The sequence below is a fragment of the Hirsutella rhossiliensis genome (assembly GCF_020360975.1).
Source record: "Hirsutella rhossiliensis strain HR02 chromosome Unknown scaffold00003, whole genome shotgun sequence".
Taxonomy (NCBI): Eukaryota; Fungi; Ascomycota; class Sordariomycetes; order Hypocreales; family Ophiocordycipitaceae; genus Hirsutella; species Hirsutella rhossiliensis.
In genome coordinates, this window is record NW_025408669.1 from 8,022,097 (window position 1) to 8,042,935 (window position 20,839).

Sequence of the window (20,839 nt, forward strand, 5' to 3'; positions counted from 1 at the left end):
TCAATTTACATCAATTACGCCCAGCACCTGTGCCAACAGTGCTGACCCCGTAACACCCATCCATTCTCTGGATGATCTGCTTAAATTGGGAGATAGGTTCAAGCAGTTCTAGTATTTTTTTATTTAGAGGCTTTGCCTGTGGGTCACCTCCGTGGTAATAAACGGATCGAGTTTGTCTGTTGCCATACTCACGGCCAGGAATCGTCGAGGTATAATGTTCATTGCATTTCGAGACTTGCTCTTCAGCGATTTTAGCTAGAAATGAGGATGTCGGTAGCTTGAAGACCTCTTGCGCAAGTTCTGCTAATATCGCGTTGTCGTCCGTCGTGATCGTGAATTCTTTGCTGAGAGCGTCGTTTGCTGCAGCGGATGAGCCTCTTCCGGGATTCGGATTGCGGTCGGCGAAACAATCTTCGGGGCTCTGATATCCAAACTGCTCAAACCCTAGCCTACACGTGTACTGCGTGCCGATGCACGGCTCGTCCAAGGTCTCGTTGACGGGTTCCAGTTTGCAGGTGGTGCCTGACCAATCATACCAGGGCTTCATACCGTTTTCCATACGGGCAGCGGTCGTTAAAGCCGCGCATGCCGCAACAATATATGCGATACTGAGGTGCTTCATCTTGAACTTCTTAGCTAAGTCTGGGGAACAGATGCCGTATAAGTCTGTTGTATAAAACTTGAACAGTCAGTTGCCAAGGGGTGTTCAGATGAAAGAGTAAATGATAGTATGAGTGAGAGTGTGTTGTATGGGACTTGAATAGTCGGTTGCCAACGGAGATGAAAGAGCGAGAGATAGTAAAGAGTGTGAGTCGTACTGAAAATTTAAGTCCACCATCGAGTCTTCTCTATGCTACTTATACATTTCGGCTCTGCAGCGACTATAGAAAAACTCGACCGGCTTATTTTTCCATTCTCGCATAACGCAAGTTTCGTCCAAGTCCACGTACCCTAAGCGGGATAGCCCAGACAATTCTGCACGTAGGCCGAGATGCGTTCAATGCTTGTATCCAATTTCACGGGCTAATTTGCCAAAACCCGGCGCCGGCGCAAAGGAGCTTCAATAAACCAAACAGGCGCTGTACACGGACCCTGGATATCCTCTTCGACTATCTCGCGGATAAGGACGTGACTCGTGCTATTCATGTGATCCAGTATCTCATAGAATGAACGTACACCGGCAGTCAAGGCTAGGAGTCCTTGGAGCCGGCGCCGCTACAAGTCGGACCAAGCTGTGGAGGCGTCGAGTCAGGCATAGAGTCTGAAACATGAATTTCCAACCACGCATAGGTTTACCAGTCCCGCTCACTGCGCCGTAAAGCAACTTAGACATAACATAACTAGCAAGCTACATACCAGCAGGCCTTGTAAAGTTGTTCCTCTGGCAGCCTGCGTATTGCTCGATCAATAGTGTTGCACCAGGAGCCCAGCTGCTAGGCCAACCCTTACGAAGTCCGAATGATGGAACGAGGTATCTATCAGGGATTTTGGCCACTCAGAGGCCGCACGCTGAGCTGTACATCGATCTTGATGGCCACCCAAGTCAAGCAATGGCAGAAGTCCTTTAATCTCACTACTTACATAACAGTAACTTACATATTCGTAATAATACATGGCAGATCAGGTCACTGAGTATAGCAGTAGATATAGGGGGCATCCAGGGGGAGTACATGCTTGCAGCCTTTGGGTCTCCAAATGGATAGGCCTCAGGTGTACAGAGTAGCACAAACCTGATCCTAGTGTAAAGACCGAGACCAAGGTAAATGGTGGTTCAGTATGCTACAGGGATGGTACAGGCTCAAGGGGGGCAGAAAAACACAGCCCCTCTACACCAAGATCCCCAGTGCAAAGGTGTATGGAGTGGTGGGGCGAGGCGTTCTCTTCACACCGCACGAGGCCTGCCAGCCACTGACTCTTGGTCTCTGCCTTTGTACCAAGGCTGTGCCCATAAGTCATCACAGTCGCCAGGGTCACCCAATCCGCTTCTACACGTGAACCAGGCTTCTGGTAGCTTAAGAGGACTTACCGTCACCCCTTGGAAGACGACAGCTCTCTAACACTATAGGCATTGTCGAACGGATACAATAAAAGGGGACAGGGAGACCGAATAATGCGTGTTTATTTTAGGCGCAGCCTTCGTACAGGCTTTATATTCGTACTTCACGTAGTACTGAACTTCATAGCAAGTACGAAGGCAGGTCTTCTGCATTGTCAAGCTGCTCGTTGAGTCATTTCGCTGAGCCTTCATAAATTTTAATCCACCAGAAATGTTGAGCAGGAGTCATGAGGTGCTATTTTCGAGGGTACACGATGGCGCATGCCAAAAAATCTCTCAGTCTAGACGTAAATGCCAAGGAATAGAAACGCCCTCCCGCCTCTAACATGATAGAAGGGGGAGAGGGTTACGCACGAGGTCGGTTAAATCAGGCAGCCTTGGCGCGGGGAGTCTTACCAATAAGTGGGTTTTATGACTGGTCCGGTTATGAATTATCTCCTTGGATGCCCCTGCCGTTGTCGATCCCCAAGACTGCCCGAAGTTGCTTAGTTCTGGAGGTAACCTGGAGAACCTGTGGCTTAGCATTTGCTGCCAACTTGAACAGTTCGAGATAGTAAATAATGAGGTAGACTGTCACGGGCTGTGCCCGGCTGGTGGACCCGGTTGTACCGGGTCCGGTGGGTCGTGCTCCGGTGGCAACACCGGCCCCGCTCCGCGGGCCCAGAAGCTGCGAGAACATTCCGAGAAGGGCAATATAAGCTCGCACTCGAGGCTACGCCTCGAGTTCAGCTTCTTTTCCTCCTTAGCTCTAGATAGACAACATCTAGGCACCTGCTTGTTGAATAAACTCCGGGCCAGCCTTTCACATATCTAGAGCTCCTTCTAAATACCGCAAGCTGCAGACTGCTCGTCAGGATGGACCAGCAGAGTGAGAGCCCAAGTCTCCAGCAGCAATGGATTGACCAACGCATTCAAGAAGCGGTCAATGCGACTCTCAGCCCTCTACAGGACCAACTTTCCTTGCTGATGGAGCAACTCGGGCGAGCGCAGCCGCAGAGCGCCGACTTGCAATCGCCGCCAGTGGCACGAGGATTGGGCGAGCACGCCTGGCTTGGGCACGCCCTCCCAAAACCTGCGGTACTGGAATGCGGAAACCGTTGCCCAACCCACCCAAGTATGACGGCTCACGGAAGAGCTACTCCTCCTGGGCCAGGCAGATGCGAGACAAGCTGGACCTTGATGCACACTACTACAGTGGAAATCGCGAACTTTGGTACCTCATCAACTCATGTTTGGACGAGCGACCACAGCAAGTGGTCGCTACCTTTACGCCGCGGGAGGCCCTGGGGTAGCTACGACCCCAAGAGTTCATGCGATACCTCGACCGAACCTACCAGGACAGCAACATCCAATCCCGCGCTGCTGCCACGCTGAGAACTATGCGGCAGCGCGAAGACCAACCTCTCGCGTCCTTCCTTCCCCGATTCGAACAGGCATTAGCTGAAGCCGGGGGAGCAGACTGGCCGGACAGTGCAAAGATCGTATTTCTAGAGAACGCAATAAATGCACGCCTCCAAGAGAGTTTGGTCACAGCCGTCCTACCGACGACTACCAGGGATGGCTTGCGAGTTCAGGAAATTGCGGGCAGATTGGAGAGACTGAAACCCGGTAGGCAGCCGACGTCGACTGAGCGGACGCCTCAACAGCTACCAAGGCAACGACCCAGGAGGAACCGGAGGACCCCGACGGAGATGTTAAGATGACGGACATCAACCGTATTGGCCACGAGTCGAAGGGTCGTCGACATGTCGATAAGCCGAAGGATGAGCGCCGCTGCTATCGCTGTGGTCGGACGGATCATCTTATCGTGGACTGCCCAGCCCAGGTGGTCTTTCCTGGCGAAGGGAAGCAACAGCGACCTAAAGCTGCGCGCATGAAGAAGCCCGATGCCGCAGATGATTCGGAATCAACCGCAGCATCCAGTGAGGACGAGTCGGCGGGAAAAGACTAGCCCCGGGGCGAAAGCGGGCGCCGGGGCCTGCAAAGGCAGACATCCGGGACTGGGAAGCGTTCAAGCCACGAATGAATAGTCGGACTGTATTAGTCAACGCGCGGGTAAACCGAGGCTATCGAATACGCGCCCTTGTCGACTGTGGATGTGACTGCTATGCCGTGATCGACGAAGCCCTTGTTCGGAAGCTGCGGATACCCTTCGTCGACTCGAAACCACGAGAAATTGGGGGATTCTCAGAGTCAGCGAAGAGTGTCATATCCCCAGGGTCGTGGCTGTTGTGGTCGAGACAGCTGGATTTGACGAACGTGTCTTTGCATACGTGATCCCAAGCCTGGGCCAGGACATGTTCCTCGGCCGGCCTTGGATGGAGAAATCACGTCGTGTACGATGCTGCCAAGCAGCGAATGTACCATGGGAGGGCAGGTGTGACGATACGCCTCATTGGGCAGGAAGAGCCCGCCAAGATACGCGCGATTCGAAGCGCAAGACTCGTGTCGGCAGCCGTATTCACGGCGGAGTGTCGACGCGCAAAGAGACGCAAGAAGTGCAACGCGATCTCGATTCATGCAATCAGTTTGTCGGATATAGAGGGCGCTTCAGCCGAAGCCGCCAGTCGATCCGAGCGAGAAGGTCCCGGCAGAAGTGCTGAAAGAATTCCGCGACCTATTCTCACCAGGAGAGGCAATGAAGCTGCCGCCACATCGACCGGGTGTGGATCATGAAGTCAACCTGCAGCCTGACAAGAACGGCAACGAGCCACCCCTTCCGTGGGGCCCACTCTACAACATGTCACGAGAAGAGCTGTTGGTCTTGCGAAAGACCCTGAAAGACCTGCTGGACAGAGGATTCATCCGAGCGAGTAGCTCAGCGGCTGCCGCGCCGGTGCTGTTCGTGCGGAAGCCGAATGGAGGGCTGCGATTTTGTTGCGACTACCGAGCGCTGAATGCAATCACCAAGCGCGACCGATACCCACTGCCCCTCATCGCGGAGACCCTGCAGAATCTGGCCAAGGCTAAGTGGTTCACCAAGTTGGACGTGGTGGCCGCTTTCCATAAGATCCGCATGGCTCCGGGACATGAGGAAAGACTGCATTTCGCACGAGGTTTGGGCTCTACGAGTGGCTCGTGTGCCCTTTCGGCCTGAGCGGCGCCCGGCATCATTCCAACGATACATGAACAGTGTATTGCGCGAATGGCTGGACGACTTTGTCACAGCGTACCTGGATGATGTACTGATCTACTCGAGCGGTTCGAAGGCGGATCATGAGGCTAAGGTGCGACGAGTTCTCAAGCACTCGCCGACGCTGGGCTGCACCTAGACCCAGCGAAGTGCGAGTTTTCGGTACAAGAGGTCAAATACCTTGGGTTCATCGTCAACGCAGGAAAGGAATCGCCTGCGACCCCGAAAAGCAGCGCGCCATCCGCGAATGGGAGGCCCCGACCACGGTGAAGGGTGTCAGAAGCTTTCTGGGCTTCGCCAACTATTACCGGATCTTCATCCCCGACTATGCCAAGATCACGCAGTCTCTGGATGCCCTGCTTAGAAAGGAACTGCCTTTCATTGGGGACGAGCGGAGAACGAGGCGTTTCAGGAGCTGAAGCGACGATTTTGCGAGTCACCGGTGCTCAAGCAGTGGGACCCGAGCCTCCCGACCTTTTTGGAGACGGATTGCTCAGGCTACGCATTGGGAGGCGTCCTGTCGCAGGAAGGCCCAGATGGACGTCGACACGCATGCGCCTTCTTCTCGAAGCGACTTTCGCCAGCGGAGTACAACTATCCCATTCACGACAAGGAGATGCTTGCCATCATGAGATGTCTCGACAACTGGAACGCCGAACCTAGGAGCTGCGGCCCATTTACAATCCTTACCGATCACCGCAACCTGGAGTATTTCATGACACGCCAGAAGCTCACGGAACGGCAGAGCCGTTGGGCAGCCAATTGTCCCAGTTCGACTTCAAGCTCGAGTATCGACCGGGAAGCGAGGCTGTCGTGCCTGATGCGTTGTCCGCCGTGAACAAGACAAGCCACAGGGCATTGACGACGAGCGGGAACAAGGAAGAATGATACAGTTGATACCGGATAGTGCCATTCCATCATCGACAAGAGCATGTATCAACGCGATGAGTTCTGACTGTTCAGAGGCATCCACCCTGCCGAAGATGAAGGTCTTCGAGGTAGCGGACCTGCAGCAACTCTGGGACGAAACGGTGGCGAAGGACTCGATATTCCGGGCAGCCTATAAGGCAGTCCGCGATCGCGAGCGTGCCTTCCCGCCCTCGCTGGGCCTGAAGATCCAGATTTCAGAATGTGCGATCGACGCAGGCAAAGGCTGACATTCAGAGACCGTATTTGGGTGCCGGGTGGATCCGGAGAGGAGGGTAACCAGGAGGAAGCTGAGAAAGACCAGTTGAGAACCCGCATTGTGCAGCAGTCGCATGACTCTGTTGCGACCGGTCATCCCGGCAGGAAGGTACGCTGGCTATTGTGGCTCGGCGATTCTACTGGCCTGGGCAGGCCCAGCTGGGTCGCCCGCACGTAGCCAATTGCGACACCTGCGGCAGAGCACACATCTGGCGCCAGTCGAAAGGATTTCTCAAGCCTCTGCCGATTCCAGATCGACCCCGAAGCCATTTGTCCATGGACTTCATCACAGATCTGCCGCCTACTGGACCGAGCAAGGCAAGGTACCTGTGGGTGATTGTGGACAGACTGACAAAGGCTGTGACCCTCGAGGTGATGGACAACATGGAAGCTGAGCCGTGTGCAAACCGTTTTCTCCAGTGTCATTACCGATTTCACGGAATGCCACGGTCCATCGTCAGCGACCGCGGAGCAACTGGCTAAGTAGGTTCTGGAAGAGGTTCTGCCGTCTTGCAGGTGTCACGCAGAAATTGAGCACGGCCTATCATCCTCAGACGGACGGAGGCCAGAGAGAATGAACCAGGAGATCGAGGCCTACCTGAGAGCCTACGTGTCGTACGTGCAGGACGACTGGGAGAACTGCTCCCTGCCGCGCAGCTGGCACTCAACAATCGTGAATCCGCAGCGACCAAGATCAGCCCCTTTTCGCTGAGCATGGTTACCACGTCGATCCCATCAGCGTCGAGGAATCGGAAGAGCCACCGAGGCATAGAGAGGAAAGCAGAGCTGATAGCCTACTCAGTCGCCTGCAGGAGGTCAATGAGTACATGCAAGCAGTGATGGCCTCCTCACAGCAACAACAAGAAGAGGCTGCCAACGCAAAGCGACAGCCTGCGGAGCGATTTGAAGTTGGTGACAAGGTGTGGCTCTCGATGGCAAACTACAGATCGCCACGACCGTGCAAGAAGCTCGACTGGCTGCATCACAAGTACACAGTCACGAAGGTAATTAGTTCGCACGTTGTTGAGCTCGATGTTCGTGGCTCAATTTACCCGCGATTTCATGTTGACCTTTTGCGGCGGGCGCATCAAGATCCGGCTCCTGGCCAAAAGGTAGATGACGCACAGCCACCACCGGTACAAGATGAGTCCGGCACGGATCTGTGGGATGTCGACGAGATCCTCTGCGCGAGATGGAAGAAGCGCGGACGGGGGTAATGTCACGGGCTGTGCCCGGCTGGTGGACCCGGTTGTACCGGGTCCGGTGGGTCGTGCTCCGGTGGCAACACCGGCCCCGCTCCGCGGGCCCAGAAGCTGCGAGAACATTCCGAGAAGGGCAATATAAGCTCGCACTCGAGGCTACGCCTCGAGTTCAGCTTCTTTTCCTCCTTAGCTCTAGATAGACAACATCTAGGCACCTGCTTGTTGAATAAACTCCGGGCCAGCCTTTCACATAGACAGAACATAAAGGTTAGGATCAATAGTTTTTTAAGTCTTTGTTTGAAATTCCGTTGAAGTAAAAACCTATGCAAGCACGCCTATACCCCTCCCATGTCTTTAGGTATCCTTCATATCATCTAGCAATATTCCTTCTATTCCACCAGACCATCTAGTTGAGGAAGCCAATCTCCTTCCAAATGTGGATATACTTCCGAACCACCTCCTCACTGACTGGCCCGACTGCAGAAAGCGTCTTAGAGTGCTCAAGGGTGTTACTGATGTCCAGCACCAGCCCGCCGCAGGACATGCGAAGGTAGTTGCCATCTAAGAAGTCCAAGAGAGTGGAAGCAGGGTTGTTTCGTTGAGGTGCGTTTCGAACACGCTCGACCCACTCATCAAAGGGGATCAGGTTGGGAATCTTGAGCGCGTCTGCCAAGATGGCGTTTGTCTCCCGCCATGCCTGGCCAACTGGGTTCTCGATATGATAGATGGGATGGGGAGCACGCTTGGACAAGACCAGGTCGGAGAGCGTTCCGGCAATATCGTTGACTGGAGTCCAGAAAACAGTGCCGTCGACGTCGGGCAAAGCATTCAAAGTCTGTGACGACTTGATCAGGAATCCAAAATGCTCCATGGGGTTCCAGTAGCCACTAGTCTTAGAGCCTGCAATCTGTCCCAGCCGGACAGCCATGGTGCGGAATCGGTTTGGATACTTATGGAGGGTCTCGTCAAGCATCCTCTCGCAGCCCCATTTCGCGTCTCCATAGCCGTTAGGAAGCACTGTGTCAATGCCGACCCTCTGCTCAGGCACCATGGTCCTCGTCCCATCGTAGCTGGCAAGGCCATAGTGGCCAACGACACCGATAGAAGACACCATCTGGAAGCTAAACTGGAAGGAATCTGGGCGCCGCGAGGCAGTGGCGCTACTAAAATCGATGAGGTTGCGCATCACCTGGAACTGCGACTCAAAGCCGGCCAGCGGGCGCTTTGCGCTCATGGGCCATGCGTTGTGAACGAGGTGAGTGACCGAGTTCACAAGCCCTTCGTACTCACTCTTGGGCAATCCAAACATCGGCTTGGCGCTGTCTGTCTGCAGCACTAACAACTTGGACTTGAGAGCCTCGGGGAATCGGATGCCCTTGCCCCTCATGGCCTTTTGCTGGCGGTCGTAGGGCTCCGCTTTGTTTTCACGGTTGAGACAGACGACCCTCTTGACGTCGGGCAGCTGTGCAATGTGATAGACTAAGTGACCCCCCAGGCTTCCCGATGCCCCCGTGACAAGAATGACTTTCTCATTATCACTCGGCATAGTAGACGAGGGTGAAGAACCTGGTGCTGAGAATCCGGCCGTGTACTTCTTAACGAGCTCGTCGACGGCTTGCTTGCGAGCTGCGAGGGCGGACGTGTCGATCTCAATGGTCTTCACAGCGTTGTTTTTCGGAGTAGCGTTTTCCGCCGCGGGCTGGACGTTGTCGCCCGAGCCAGCATCGCCCAACAGCAGCTGTTTCAAATCGGCGACAGTCGGGCACTCCAGGAAGAGAGATTCGTGCTGGATGTCAAGCTCAAGCTCATCCCGGAACCGACTCACGATAACCAGTGACAGCAGTGAGTCCACACCAGAGTCGGCAAAGTTAGTATCGTCGGTGAGTTCCTCTGTGGCGACACCACTCTCTTCCGAGATAATATCGAGAGCACGCTGGAAGTCGACCTTGGACGCGCTAAGTTCTTCCACAACGGGAGTAGACGACCTAGTGTTGCTGGACTTTAGACCCGCGGGCTGGACGTTGTTGCCTGAGTTAGCGTCACCCAATAGCAACTCTTTCAGATCGGCAACGGTTGGGCACTCTAGGAAGAGGGATTCGTGCTGGATTTCGAGCTCAAGCTCATCCCGGAACCGGCTCACAATGACTAGTGATAACAGCGAGTCCACGCCAGAGTCGGCAAAGTTGGTGTCGTCGGTGAGTTCATCTGTGGCGACACCGCTCTCTTCCGAGATGATACCGAGAGCACGTTTGAAGTCAACCTTGGGGGCGCCAAAGTCCTCCGTGTTGGGCGTGGTAGCCCCGGTTCCGCTGCTCACGGGAGTGGATGACCCAGTGCTGCTAGACCTTGGGCTTGAGATAGCCGTTCCACGCGTAGAACCACCCAAGAACACCTTGAGGTCGCCAACAGTAGGATACTCGTAGAAGAGTGCGTTGAAGTCGAGGTCCATGTCGAGCTCCTCCTTGAAGCGAGCCGAGATGGTCAGGCCCAGAAGGGAGTCGATGCCGACATCTCCGAAAACTGTGCCGTCGGTCAGATCGGCCACGGCGAGCCCACTTTCTTCCGCAATGACGGCCAAGGCTTGCGCAAGCTTGGACACATGGGACTCGACGGCGGCCGGAGGAGCAGCCTTGGAGGCCTTGACAGCGGAAGGAGGGAGGGTTAGAGCCTGCTGCTTCTGCACCGGCTGCTTCTTCTGTGACGTGTTTCCGCTTTCGATTGAGAGGATGACCTTGAGGATGCGGCGCGGCACGCCCTGGATCTGTGGTAAAGGTCAGCATGTCTCGCATGGATGAGGGTGGAGAGAGGGGGGGCTTGGCAGAGCACGAACCGCAATCTGGCCGAAAAAGGCGACGACCTTGTCGCCATCAAGGATGACAACATCGCCATGCCACAACTTGTCCGCGCCCTCTTCCATGCGCGTGTAGGTGGTGTAGGCCTTGCCAAAGTCTAGCGGCTCGAAGATCTGGAACGAGCCCCATCCGTGGTTCATAAAAACCTCATTGTCCAGGTCAGACCCATCGTTGCAGTTCATGGCGAACCCGCAAGACTGAGTCAGGGAGTCAATGATGGCCGGATGGGTGTGATAGTTGCCGCCCCGCTTGACGCTACTGAAGCTAAGACGGCTCGATGCCTCCAGCGTCTTGCTGTTGAGGACAATTTCGTCTATGGCCCGGTAGTCGTCGTGGAAGCGCGCCAACGGCCGAATGGCACGATAGACCATGGGGCGATTGAAGCGGGCTGTGACCCCCGCGGCAACTCCGTCCCGGAGGGCCTGCCGCTTTTGCTTCAGCTTGGCCAAGCCTTTCTGGAGCACTTGCTGAAGACTCGAGTCCTTGAATCGCAGAACGCATCGGGAGTGCTCCTGCAACTTCTGCTTGTTCTGTAGTTCAATCAGTCAGCAACTCGGAAGAAACCATAGTGGACGGGAAAACCTACATCAAAGGACATGAACTTGATGGCCGCTGACTGCGTCGGCCAGTCGACTTCGACGTGGGCTTGAAGGAGCTGCTGGGTTGCACCGGCGCGCAGGATCAGGGCCTTGGAGATGGTCATGTCCGACACATCTACAAGCTTCTCCTGCTGGCCCGGACGATAGCGCTGGACGAGGTAGTTGCCCAGAGTCAACGCAATGTCTGCGTAGACCGAGGGCGTGCAGAGCGGGATGCCGTCGACTTCATGACCCTGCACAAGCGGGCTAAGATCCTTGCGTGCAATGTCTGCCTCGACCACAATGTGGGTATTCTTTGAATCGCCCGTCTCCTCAACAACCCGGTGGATGGTTGTGCTCTCGAGCCCGGGGGTCTCGGTCGTCGTCAGGGGAGGGTCCCCTTTACGCAACGACCAGTCGTTGACATACTGCATCCAGTACTCTCTCAAGTCCCAGCTGTAAGCCGGCAGCGGGAGGACCGTGTGGGAGGACTTGAAGTCGCGATGGTACTCTGCCCAGCGAATATCGGCACCGGCAGTGTAAAGGGACTTGATCGTTGCACCTAGGACCTGCCAGACGGACCTGCCGCGCTGCAAAGAGGACAGATTTCTGACTTGCGGCCCCAGAACGGCGCTCACCATACCTGAGATGGCCGGATGTGGGCCAATCTCCAGCATCGTGCTCTGGTCGGTGACGATTTTGCTGCTGCGTGCCGCCTCAAGTGCCTTGAGCATGTTGACAGGCTCGCGAGAATGGCTCGCAAGATACTCAGGGCCAAAGGCGCCACTGCCCTCAGTGACAATGCCGCCATTCAAGGGGCACAGGATGGGGATCTTGGCCTTAGAGAACGTCACGCCGCTAGCGACGCGCTTAAAGTCGGACAGAATCGGGTCGATCTGGGAAGAGTGGAAAGCATAGGGAACCTTGAGCAGCGTGCATTTAATTCCAGAGTCCGTGAGCAGTCCCTTCAGGTTGGAGATGTGCTCGTTGGAGCCAGCCAGGACCGTCTCAACCGGCGAGTTGATGCAGGCAGTCTCGCACTTGAGGTCCCTGAGAGCGCTTGAGATCTCGTCTACAGATCCCTTGACAACAAGCATAGCGTGCGTGTCGCGCGTGCACTTCTCTTGAAGCAAGTCGGCCCTCTTGCCCACGAGGTAGATGGTGTCTGCGTCCGAAAGAACCCCAGCGGCATTGAGAGCGGCATATTCGCCCAGGCTGTGCCCGACCACAGCAGAGGGTGTAATATTCCACGATGCCCACATATTGTTTAGTGCAATTTGCATGCAGATGCTTGCGAGTTGAACAGCGGTAGGCGGGAAGACGCCAATGTCTTGTTCCTCGGATCGGATGACGGAAAGCATGGACGGAAAGCCGAGGCTCTGAGCAATTTGATCCAGGCGGCACATCTCGGTGCGGAAAACGGAAAAATTCTCAAGGAGCTGCTTCCCCATTCCGGGATATTGGGCGCCCTGGCCAGTGAAGGTGAAGATAAGCTTGGGAGCGCTCTTGGGTCGAGTCATGCCCGAGTTGTCGCGGAGAGCCGCCTCGATCTGGGAGCAAATGTCGTCGGCCGAGCCGGAGAGCATGACGCGATGCGGGTGATGCAGTCGACGTGCTGTCGTGGTGTAAGACAGTTGCCCCATGGACACCCGCGGATTCTGCTTCAGGAAGTTGAGCATGGACCGGAGGTTGCCCTGGAGAGAGACGCCATTCTTGGCCGAGCAGGCCACGAGATGGTGGCTCCGCGGATCGACGGCAGCGAGAGCCTCAGGCTTCAGCGGCGCATCCTCGATCAACAGCGCCGTGTTACCACCGGCAGCGCTGAAGTTGTTGACAAAGGCTCGCCGGGGCTTGGAGGGATCGGCGCTCCGCTCCAAAGCTGTCGGCTTCAGGGCAATGTTGACATTACGTTCCTGCAAGTCGGTTGGGAACTTGCGGTTGATCTGTGTCTTGATTCCGCAGTGAGGAACAATCATGTTCTTCTGCATCATCAGCAGCACCTTGATCAGACTGGTCACTCCCGAGGCAGCCTCGCCGTGGCCAATGTTGGCCTTGGCGGACCCGAGATAGAGCGCCTCTTCGTTTGCTCTGCCCGTCTTGACCTGGGACAGGGGGGGGGCGAAAGTGTCCAAGACGCTGGACATTTCACTGGCATCGCCAGCTTGGGTTCCTCTGTAAAAAAGTGGTCAGCGATCGAGGAGTCCACGTTTTACAATAGAGGCTAGAGTCAAAGCTCATAAGGCAACACCGCGTGGACTGGGATTGCTCCCTGGCCAACGGGATGCCGGTGAGTTTGTGGGGGAGGGGGGGAGGCTGCTTACGTTCCGTGCATCTCGACGTAGCTGATGGAATAGGGGTCCACGGCGCTTTGGTTGAGAATCGTGCTGAAGACTGCGCGCTGGGCGCCAGAGTGCGGTCTGGTAATGGACTCGGACTCTGCCGAGTGGTTGGTGCTCGCCCCTAGGATGACTCCGAGGATGGGGTCGTTGTCCGCCAAAGCATCGTCGAGGCGCTTAAGGATAATTGTGCCGATGCCTTCTCCTCGGCAGTAGCCATCAGCACCGTCATCAAAGGTCTTGCAGTTGCCAGTCCGCGAAAGGAAGTGGCCTCGGTCAAGACCGGCAGTAAAGTCTGGGTTCGTCAAGACGTTGGTTCCGCCAGCAACCGCTGTGTCAATGTCCCCTCGCCATAGCGAGTTGCACGCCAGGTGGATGCCGGCTAAGCTCGAGGAGCACGCCGTGTCGACGGCGTAGCTAGGGCCGCTAAACTTAAAGCAATAGTTAATGCGTCCAGGGATGAAGGCCCGGTTCCCGCCGGGGATGAAGTACGTGTCGATCTTCTGGGCGCTATTGGTTTCCATCCAGTCGTTGCTAGTTACACCATAAAAGACGCCCACACGGTCACGGCGCGTCGAAGGAGTAGCGTCTGGAATAATGCCGGCTTGTTCGATTGCTTCGTAGGCCGTCATCAAGGCCAGCCGCTGCGCGGGGTCAATTTGCGGCGCCTCTCGCGGTGAAATGTTGAAGAAACGCGCGTCAAACATAGCCGGGTCGTTAAGCCAGCAGCCGTACGGCGTCCCGCTCGTGTTCTTGCGGCTCCCGGTGGGATCGACATGTGTCTTGGCATCCCAGTGGAGGGACGGCACAGGCTTATGGACATCGAGACCCTCGTGCAGGATGCTCCAGAAGGCCTCGTTGTCTTTGGCATCCGGGAATCGCCCCGACATGCCGATGATAGCAAGCTTGGGCTTGTTGAGGCTCGATGCCGTACCCTCTGTCCGGGGGGCCGGCTTGCTCTGGCCTGACGTCGAGGACACCAATGTGCGTAGCGACGTCTGCTTGAGCACGGTGTAGATGAGCTGGTCGGCAGTCGTCCCGATGGGTGTCACGCTAAACGACTTGGGGCTGGCGTTCTGGATGCTGGACTGCAACTCATCGAGGATATCACTCCATCGGATGGGTTGCAACAGCACCTGCCCGACAGCAGCTTCGAGAAGCGTTGCAAAGTTGCGAGCCTGTGACTTGGCTCCAGCCTGGCCAGAGAGGAGGGGCAGATGCTCAGCACGGGCGATGGCCCGATCAGAGGTCAGGTCGCCAATGATGTTGCTGATGTCGAACTGAGAGTAAAGATGCGGCGCATGATAAGGTCCAAAAATTGGGACGCTCTTGAACCGGAGATCCTTGAAGTCGCCCGAGTTGACGAGTTGCTCGAGCGATTTTGGAGGTCCGCTGACGGTGATGCCGTTTGGCGCATAGGCTGTGATGTAGGGCCTGCTGGTCAATGGCAGAGCCTGACAAGGAGCAATTCGAGTTAGCAGACAGGAGACGTACAAGAAGGCAGAAGCCACTCACGGATTGTTCGCAGAATTTGCTGACGGCCTCGGAAGACGCCGCCCCTGGGACGATGATGGACCAGCTCTGGTCAGCATCGTGCGAGGGGGAGACTCGCTGGGCGACGTCGGCCACTTGCATGCCGATTCTAAAGGCAACAGTGACGGCGTCGACCGCCATGGGAACAAGCTCCAGCAGGTTCCGACTGCAGCTGACGGCGGCGGCCGCCAGGGCTCCGGTGCAGATGCCGGCAACCCGGGGCTTTACGACGCCATAATTCCAGGCGTCGGCTTGACTTTGGAGGATTTAGCCCTTGCTTGTGTCGCATATTGGTTATGTGGAGGGCTTCTGGCTGATTCGTACCTGATGAAAACCCCGAGCTGATAGATGCAAGTGACAGCCATGTCGAGGGGAATGCATCGCTTTCCGCTTTGGTCCCATGATACCAGATCGTCGAGACCGGTGAATCGGGGAACTGCTTCCCTGACCCCATGCGGAAGCTTATAGATCTCGGTGCGGACGACTTCGTATGCCTTGACTAGAAAGTCCTCGAGGACTGGGTTGCTCCTGTCACGGAGCAAGCTCCTCAGGTGCGGCTTGACGTCGAAAGTCTGGTCTCCGAAGAGATACAGCTTGAATGATTGGCCGGCCATGGTGATGTGTGAGAAGGGTGAGTAAAAGAGATATTAGGTGGTGTTTTGAATTTATATACGATGAAAAAGAAAGGACAATGAGCTCTAATAATTCTCAAGGGGCAGGTTTGGGCTGCCGTGGGTATAAGTTTGTGTCGGCCGGGTAAAGAAGAGAAAATACTGGTCTTGTCTAAGAGCTTGAGGAAGAGTGTCTAAAGGCTGTCAACAGGACACAGGCAGCGTCTTAAGTAGTTGGCGGTGGCTGTTCCAGTCTGGAGCCGGAGACTCATGGCTGCTGTTGCCTTGGGAGGCTCACACTCACAAACTTGTCCAAGCAAGCGGTAGCTGCCATTCTCGCTTCACGACACAAAAGCTGAGTCTCTGGTCAAACTCAAATTTGAGAATGGCCTCAAGGCCCAGGTCCACTTACGCGCTCTCCGGGAAACGTTGCTTGCCGGGCAGCCCAGCCTTTGTCGGGCTGAGCCGGGCTGAGCGCCGGAGCGTACGAGGCCGCGGGCAGTACCAAATACTACATACCGAACACTCGTGCAATCAAGCGGCGACTGTTTGGCAGGCCACGGTACTTTCCCAGCACGTTCAGTGTAGGGCTGCAGGGCGAGGTTGAGGAGCCGGTGGCGGCTCGGCGGGTCCGCCGCCGGCTCGGCGAGGACGCCGCGTTAGGCACACAAAGAAAGCCCCGCGCGTCCCGTCCCGCAAAGCGCCATTCTCCGCTGGGCCAGTAGGCGGCCAGGGCGACAAGTCCCCAAGGCAAGCTTGGTCCGGGACGCTAAACCTTCAGTTGCCCGTGGCTGGCTACAGTACTGGCACTTTAGGCTCGTCAGACTGCGCTAATATGAGTCCATAACGTGAGCCCATACCTCCTCTCCCCTTGGTCGCCCTACCGACTTGACATAGTAAGAACATGCGGCATGGTCAAATTGGAATGGCCGCGAATCCTGGCGACTGTGGGCTGTCTGTGCCCTGCAAGCGCTGAACGTCAGGTGCGGGTGTTGACGTGAATCGCTACATACCCGTGGGCATAAAGCCAAGGAGACGATTCGTTGAATGCTCTCCGAGCACATGTCACTCAGCCTCTCAGCCCTCTCCCCCCCCTTTCCCCAAGTTCACATCCCATCATGAACAGACGTTCCTCGGCTGCCCGCAATTGTCAGCCCAGTTCAAGGCGGATGCCCGGCCCGGATCGCTAAAAACTTGATCGTGCTAGTCCTAGACTCCTAGCACGCTCTTCTCCTTTCATATGAGAAGCATTCCCTTTAACGTGACGGCAGAGCGTGCAGTTCCAGGCGACGGAAGGCCAGCGTTCACGTCCATCAGTGCGTCACCGTCAAGAACGACACCGGTCAACGCCACACTGGCTAAACGGTTGTAACAACGAAATGAACTCGGGCCGCAAGAAACAACTCGGTCGAGGTCTACCGCACCAATGACCGGACCAAGGCCATTCGACGGGGGCCAGTGAACTAACAGTTCGACGGCCCGCAACTCCGGGCCCCTTGCGCTGCTAGCGGTGAAAGGCACTCATGCTTGTGCGCGGCCTACGACCAAGGACCCAATTCCCCGAACCAAACCCCTATGCCTTTATAGAGACCAAATAGGCAAAAGCATCAAGTCGGACTGGTAGAGGAACCGTGAAATCAGATGCACATGGAAATCTCGGATGTTTTTACTACAAATGAAAGCCACTCAGGTAAAACAGAATTGCGAGACTTGCTCGCTCTTTTCTCACATCCAAAGGCATTAATCGCGATGGGATGCAGCCCGCAATGGGACGCAGCCGCAGAGAGCCACATGGAAAGGTGCCGTCGGCTTCGCTGGATCGGGCTTCACACCTGTGGCTTCGGTAGCCCCTGCTTGCCACGTATACTCGCGAGACCCTGAAGCACATCCGTTTCCTAACTCGAGTTGGTCGAAGCCAGGATATACCACTCTTTTCTGAGGGCAGGGCGATAGCCAGTGGACCCACTGACTCTTACGAAGGAACTTTATTAATTGGGCGCTCGAAAAGCCCGGCTATGACGGCATCTGGCGGGATCCACCCTAACGAGGGCACCTGAAAAGCCACAGCACCGGCTCGTGCAATGCGCTCAACAGTTTCAGAGGAACAGATGTTATACGAAGTATGAGTACGCTAAGGCTGATATATCCACCGTCAACCGCAGAACCCCGGTGTCGTAGGTATGAACGATCTAGGATGGATTCAGTACTTGTCAGGCCGATAAAATACCGCTACACCAGGCAAAATAGGGGCACCCCCATTAGAGGCAAGTCTTCTCTCCCTGGCAGTAGTACTGTACCCCTTGGCGTTGCCCCCCGCCTCCTTGGGGGTGAAGTCTTGGGGTTTGGCTGCCTGGAGAGCTTCAGCCCGGTAAAACGTGCAGAATTTGCCTGATAGAAGTTGCACGAGGAACCAACTTGCGCGGTTTTAGAAATCTCGGGTTGAGCTATGCTCAGTTCGAGACAACTGGATCTACAGCCGCTCGTGCTAGCCTCGGCCCACTAGGCATGCCGAACGTTTTCATTCTGTTAAAAAAGGCTTGCCAGGAAGTTCTAGCCCCGTCGCGCGGGAAGACGGGTTTCACTGCCATCTTCCAGTCTGGTGAGGTCCTTTGAATTGGACTGTTGCGGCAGCTTGAAAATTATCCTAAGCAAAAGTTGAGCGGCGAGTAGTACGAAGTATACAAAGTTTCAACGGATGGAAAATTATCAGCCCGTTCAGTTTTCGTAATATGATGCGCCAACGCGACAACAACATCAGGAGTCGTTCTCCGACCAGATATATTGAGTAAAGAAAGGCTCTTCATAGCTAGTAAAGGTCCGCTGCACATCCTTGATTACCGCCTCTCTTAACTGTCGTCAATTGAATGTGTCCTCTTCGTTGTAGTTGTAAAATCTAAGATCAATTTCAAGCTATAGACTTTTTAAAGACCGCACTATTCTCTCAGACATCTGTAGAACGTCAAAATATTCCAGAAGCGCCGAGACAAAACACCTCCCGACAAGGAAATGAATCAACGTCCCGTCTGTTTGGCCCAGTCCTCTTCCGATCCCCCTTTTTAACTCGAAAGCAGGAAACACCAAATTACCCGGACGTGTGCTTATAGTTGCCAAATTCATGTTCCCGAAAAGCTCTTGATGCGCCTCTCCATGGGCAGACTTTGCAAGGTGCTGTTTTCAAAGCCACTGCGTGATTATCGTGCAAGACGCAGCATCTGACTCGCCACTGGGAAAACGTCTTTAGTCTTGATGGGAACGCGGTGCTCCCCTTCCCATTCAATAACAGTAGATGAGTCAGGCACGCAGTAGCACTTAGCCAACTGCCGATGGAATTCGAGCCCGATGTCTTTGACGCCATGTACATGAACGGTTGGGAGCTGCAACTTATTTTGTATATGCAAGCCGTCCCAGCTCACAGCGTCATCGAGCATCAGAGGTGGCATACCAGCTGGCTGCAGTGGAGGGACTAGCCCTTCGGGCATTGGAGCGTCGGGCGTAAGCCAAATCAACCTGCCACGACCTGCCAGCAGCACGGCAAAGCGAAAGTTGGGCCAGCCCATTGTGCTTTCAGCCTTCTTCTCAGAGTCATTGCCAAGTTGTTGACAACGCAACTGTTGATTGTAAAGGAGGCTAGCTGCAATCCTGGCGCCTTGGCTAAAGCCCAGAATCCCAACAACCTCGCCAGTGGCTCCGAGATGGCTGTCAGCGTCGATTGCGGTGTTGATAGAGCTCTGGATCAGCTTTGAGGCCTCAGTGGCACACAAGTCCAGATCCTCGCCCTCTTCGACTGGTCGGATCCAGGCGCGGAACGGCCCGTAGTTGCTGTAGACGGAAGTTACGTCGGGACCGGGCTTTGAAGGAAAAGGAGCTTGAGCGAATATAAATCTAAACTCGCGGCCGAGGTGATACTTGAAGGCGCGACATTGCATTCGAAAGATGCGAGCGTTTGTTCCGCCACCGTGGAGGCATAATATGCGAGGTAGGTGAAGGGTTGGGTCGCTACCTTGGCCCCCAATCGCCATTGTGACGGAAAGATGAGATTTGTGAGGCAGTGATGAGGGAAGAAATAGAAGTAGAAGAGAAGCGGACTCGTGGTATTTTCACAGAATGAAGTTAGGTTTGCGATAGCAGCTTGGCAGGAGAGAAGAATGATGACAGCGTTCCTAACGTCTTCCAGAGGCGGAGGGAGGCACGGTATAAAGAGGCTGTGGATGGGCCAGCAAGATATTGAGGTAACAGCGAGAACGGATTAGTGGGTTGAAGAGTTTTCTTGCTTCTTTTCTTAACAGGAGTCGTTTCGCCTGGACGTCCGAAAGCTAATATGTGATTCTCGGTCTATGCTCTAGGAGCAACAGGTTCAAGCGTCTGGCGCAGGGCTTCAGGTACAGGCGAAAAAATACGAAGATCAAACGTTGATCATGGCCGATATAGCCGTAGTCGTCGCGAGTCGCATTGGCGGGTCAAAGCGATGGAGCATGTTACGGACAGTCCGAGGGGAACGGGGCCGAGTTCAGCTATCCTCTTTAAGCAGACCGACCCCGTGGCTGATGGAGGACCCATAGTTCGAGAAAAAGCGGATCCAGCACTGTGAGACAGTCTTCGCATGTCCCAGGAAGCTTTCCAAACGCATTGTTGGGCCAACCTCCTTGTTATTCCGGGCCGAGGGACGCGAACCCTTACTCAGCCCTGGTTCGTGAGTACAATGGATTTTTTTTCCCCCTGGCGTCATGACCTGGGCAGGCATAACCATGATTATTTTGGAGCAGTTCAAAATATACTGAGAGATAGATCATTGGGAGGTGTGGAACCTCGGCAGAACCAAAGAAGCCCAAGCGAGTGCGGATTTGTTAGCCATTAGTGATGAACAATTGGAAACAGCGTACGACATTTACATAATCTGTCAACGACTGGTGGGATACAATAGTAGCTACAGTACGAGCGTTTGCGTGGGTGGAGTGTGCACCCGTCCGTATGGCAACGTGTGTCCAAAAGAGGGATCGGGCAAGAACCGATGTCAACACTAGGAAAGCTTTCCCAGAGTCAGAACTTTCCAAATAAAGCTGAGAACTACGAGAGGGAATTAAGTCGACAAAGTTATGCCTGAATAAGGAGCTACATGTTATTGGAACAGTTACCACCTTGTCGTCCTGTGCGTGAACTTGCCATGGAATTCCTGGAGCGGTTTCTTGGGCCAGAGAACATCCCTGTCGGTTTCAAGTGGAGGCTGATCGGTCCACCCGGAGTCAACCCCGGCCGAACCGGGCCCGGCGCGTCAAGCCCCACAGACGTACGGCTACTCCGTACTGGACCCTGAACTTAACTCCAAACTTTACTCTGCAGGAACAGCTGTGCGACA

At 55.1% G+C, this 20,839-nt stretch overlaps 3 protein-coding genes across 3 annotated transcripts; all 3 read right to left on the bottom strand.

Moving 5' to 3' along the window:
• Positions 1-123: 123 nt before the first annotated feature.
• HRG_04162 (uncharacterized protein) lies at positions 124-622 on the bottom strand (the record flags this gene model as incomplete). Its single annotated transcript, XM_044862633.1, has 2 exons — positions 124-255; positions 287-622. The coding sequence occupies 2 exons, from the start codon at positions 620-622 to the stop codon at positions 124-126; spliced, it is 468 nt and encodes a 155-aa protein (XP_044723659.1).
• A 7,360-nt stretch (positions 623-7,982) lies between these two features.
• Positions 7,983-15,489, bottom strand: HRG_04163 (starter unit:ACP transacylase in aflatoxin biosynthesis domain-containing protein; the record flags this gene model as incomplete). The annotated part of the gene is made up of 6 exons (XM_044862634.1): positions 7,983-10,337; positions 10,407-10,958; positions 11,015-13,178; positions 13,328-14,796; positions 14,858-15,131; positions 15,200-15,489. The coding sequence occupies 6 exons, from the start codon at positions 15,487-15,489 to the stop codon at positions 7,983-7,985; spliced, it is 7,104 nt and encodes a 2,367-aa protein (XP_044723660.1).
• Positions 15,490-18,677: 3,188 nt separating this feature from the next.
• HRG_04164 (serine hydrolase (FSH1) domain-containing protein) lies at positions 18,678-19,505 on the bottom strand (the record flags this gene model as incomplete). Its single annotated transcript, XM_044862635.1, has 1 exon — positions 18,678-19,505. The coding sequence occupies one exon, from the start codon at positions 19,503-19,505 to the stop codon at positions 18,678-18,680; it is 828 nt and encodes a 275-aa protein (XP_044723661.1).
• Between the last annotated feature and the right edge of the window lie 1,334 nt (positions 19,506-20,839).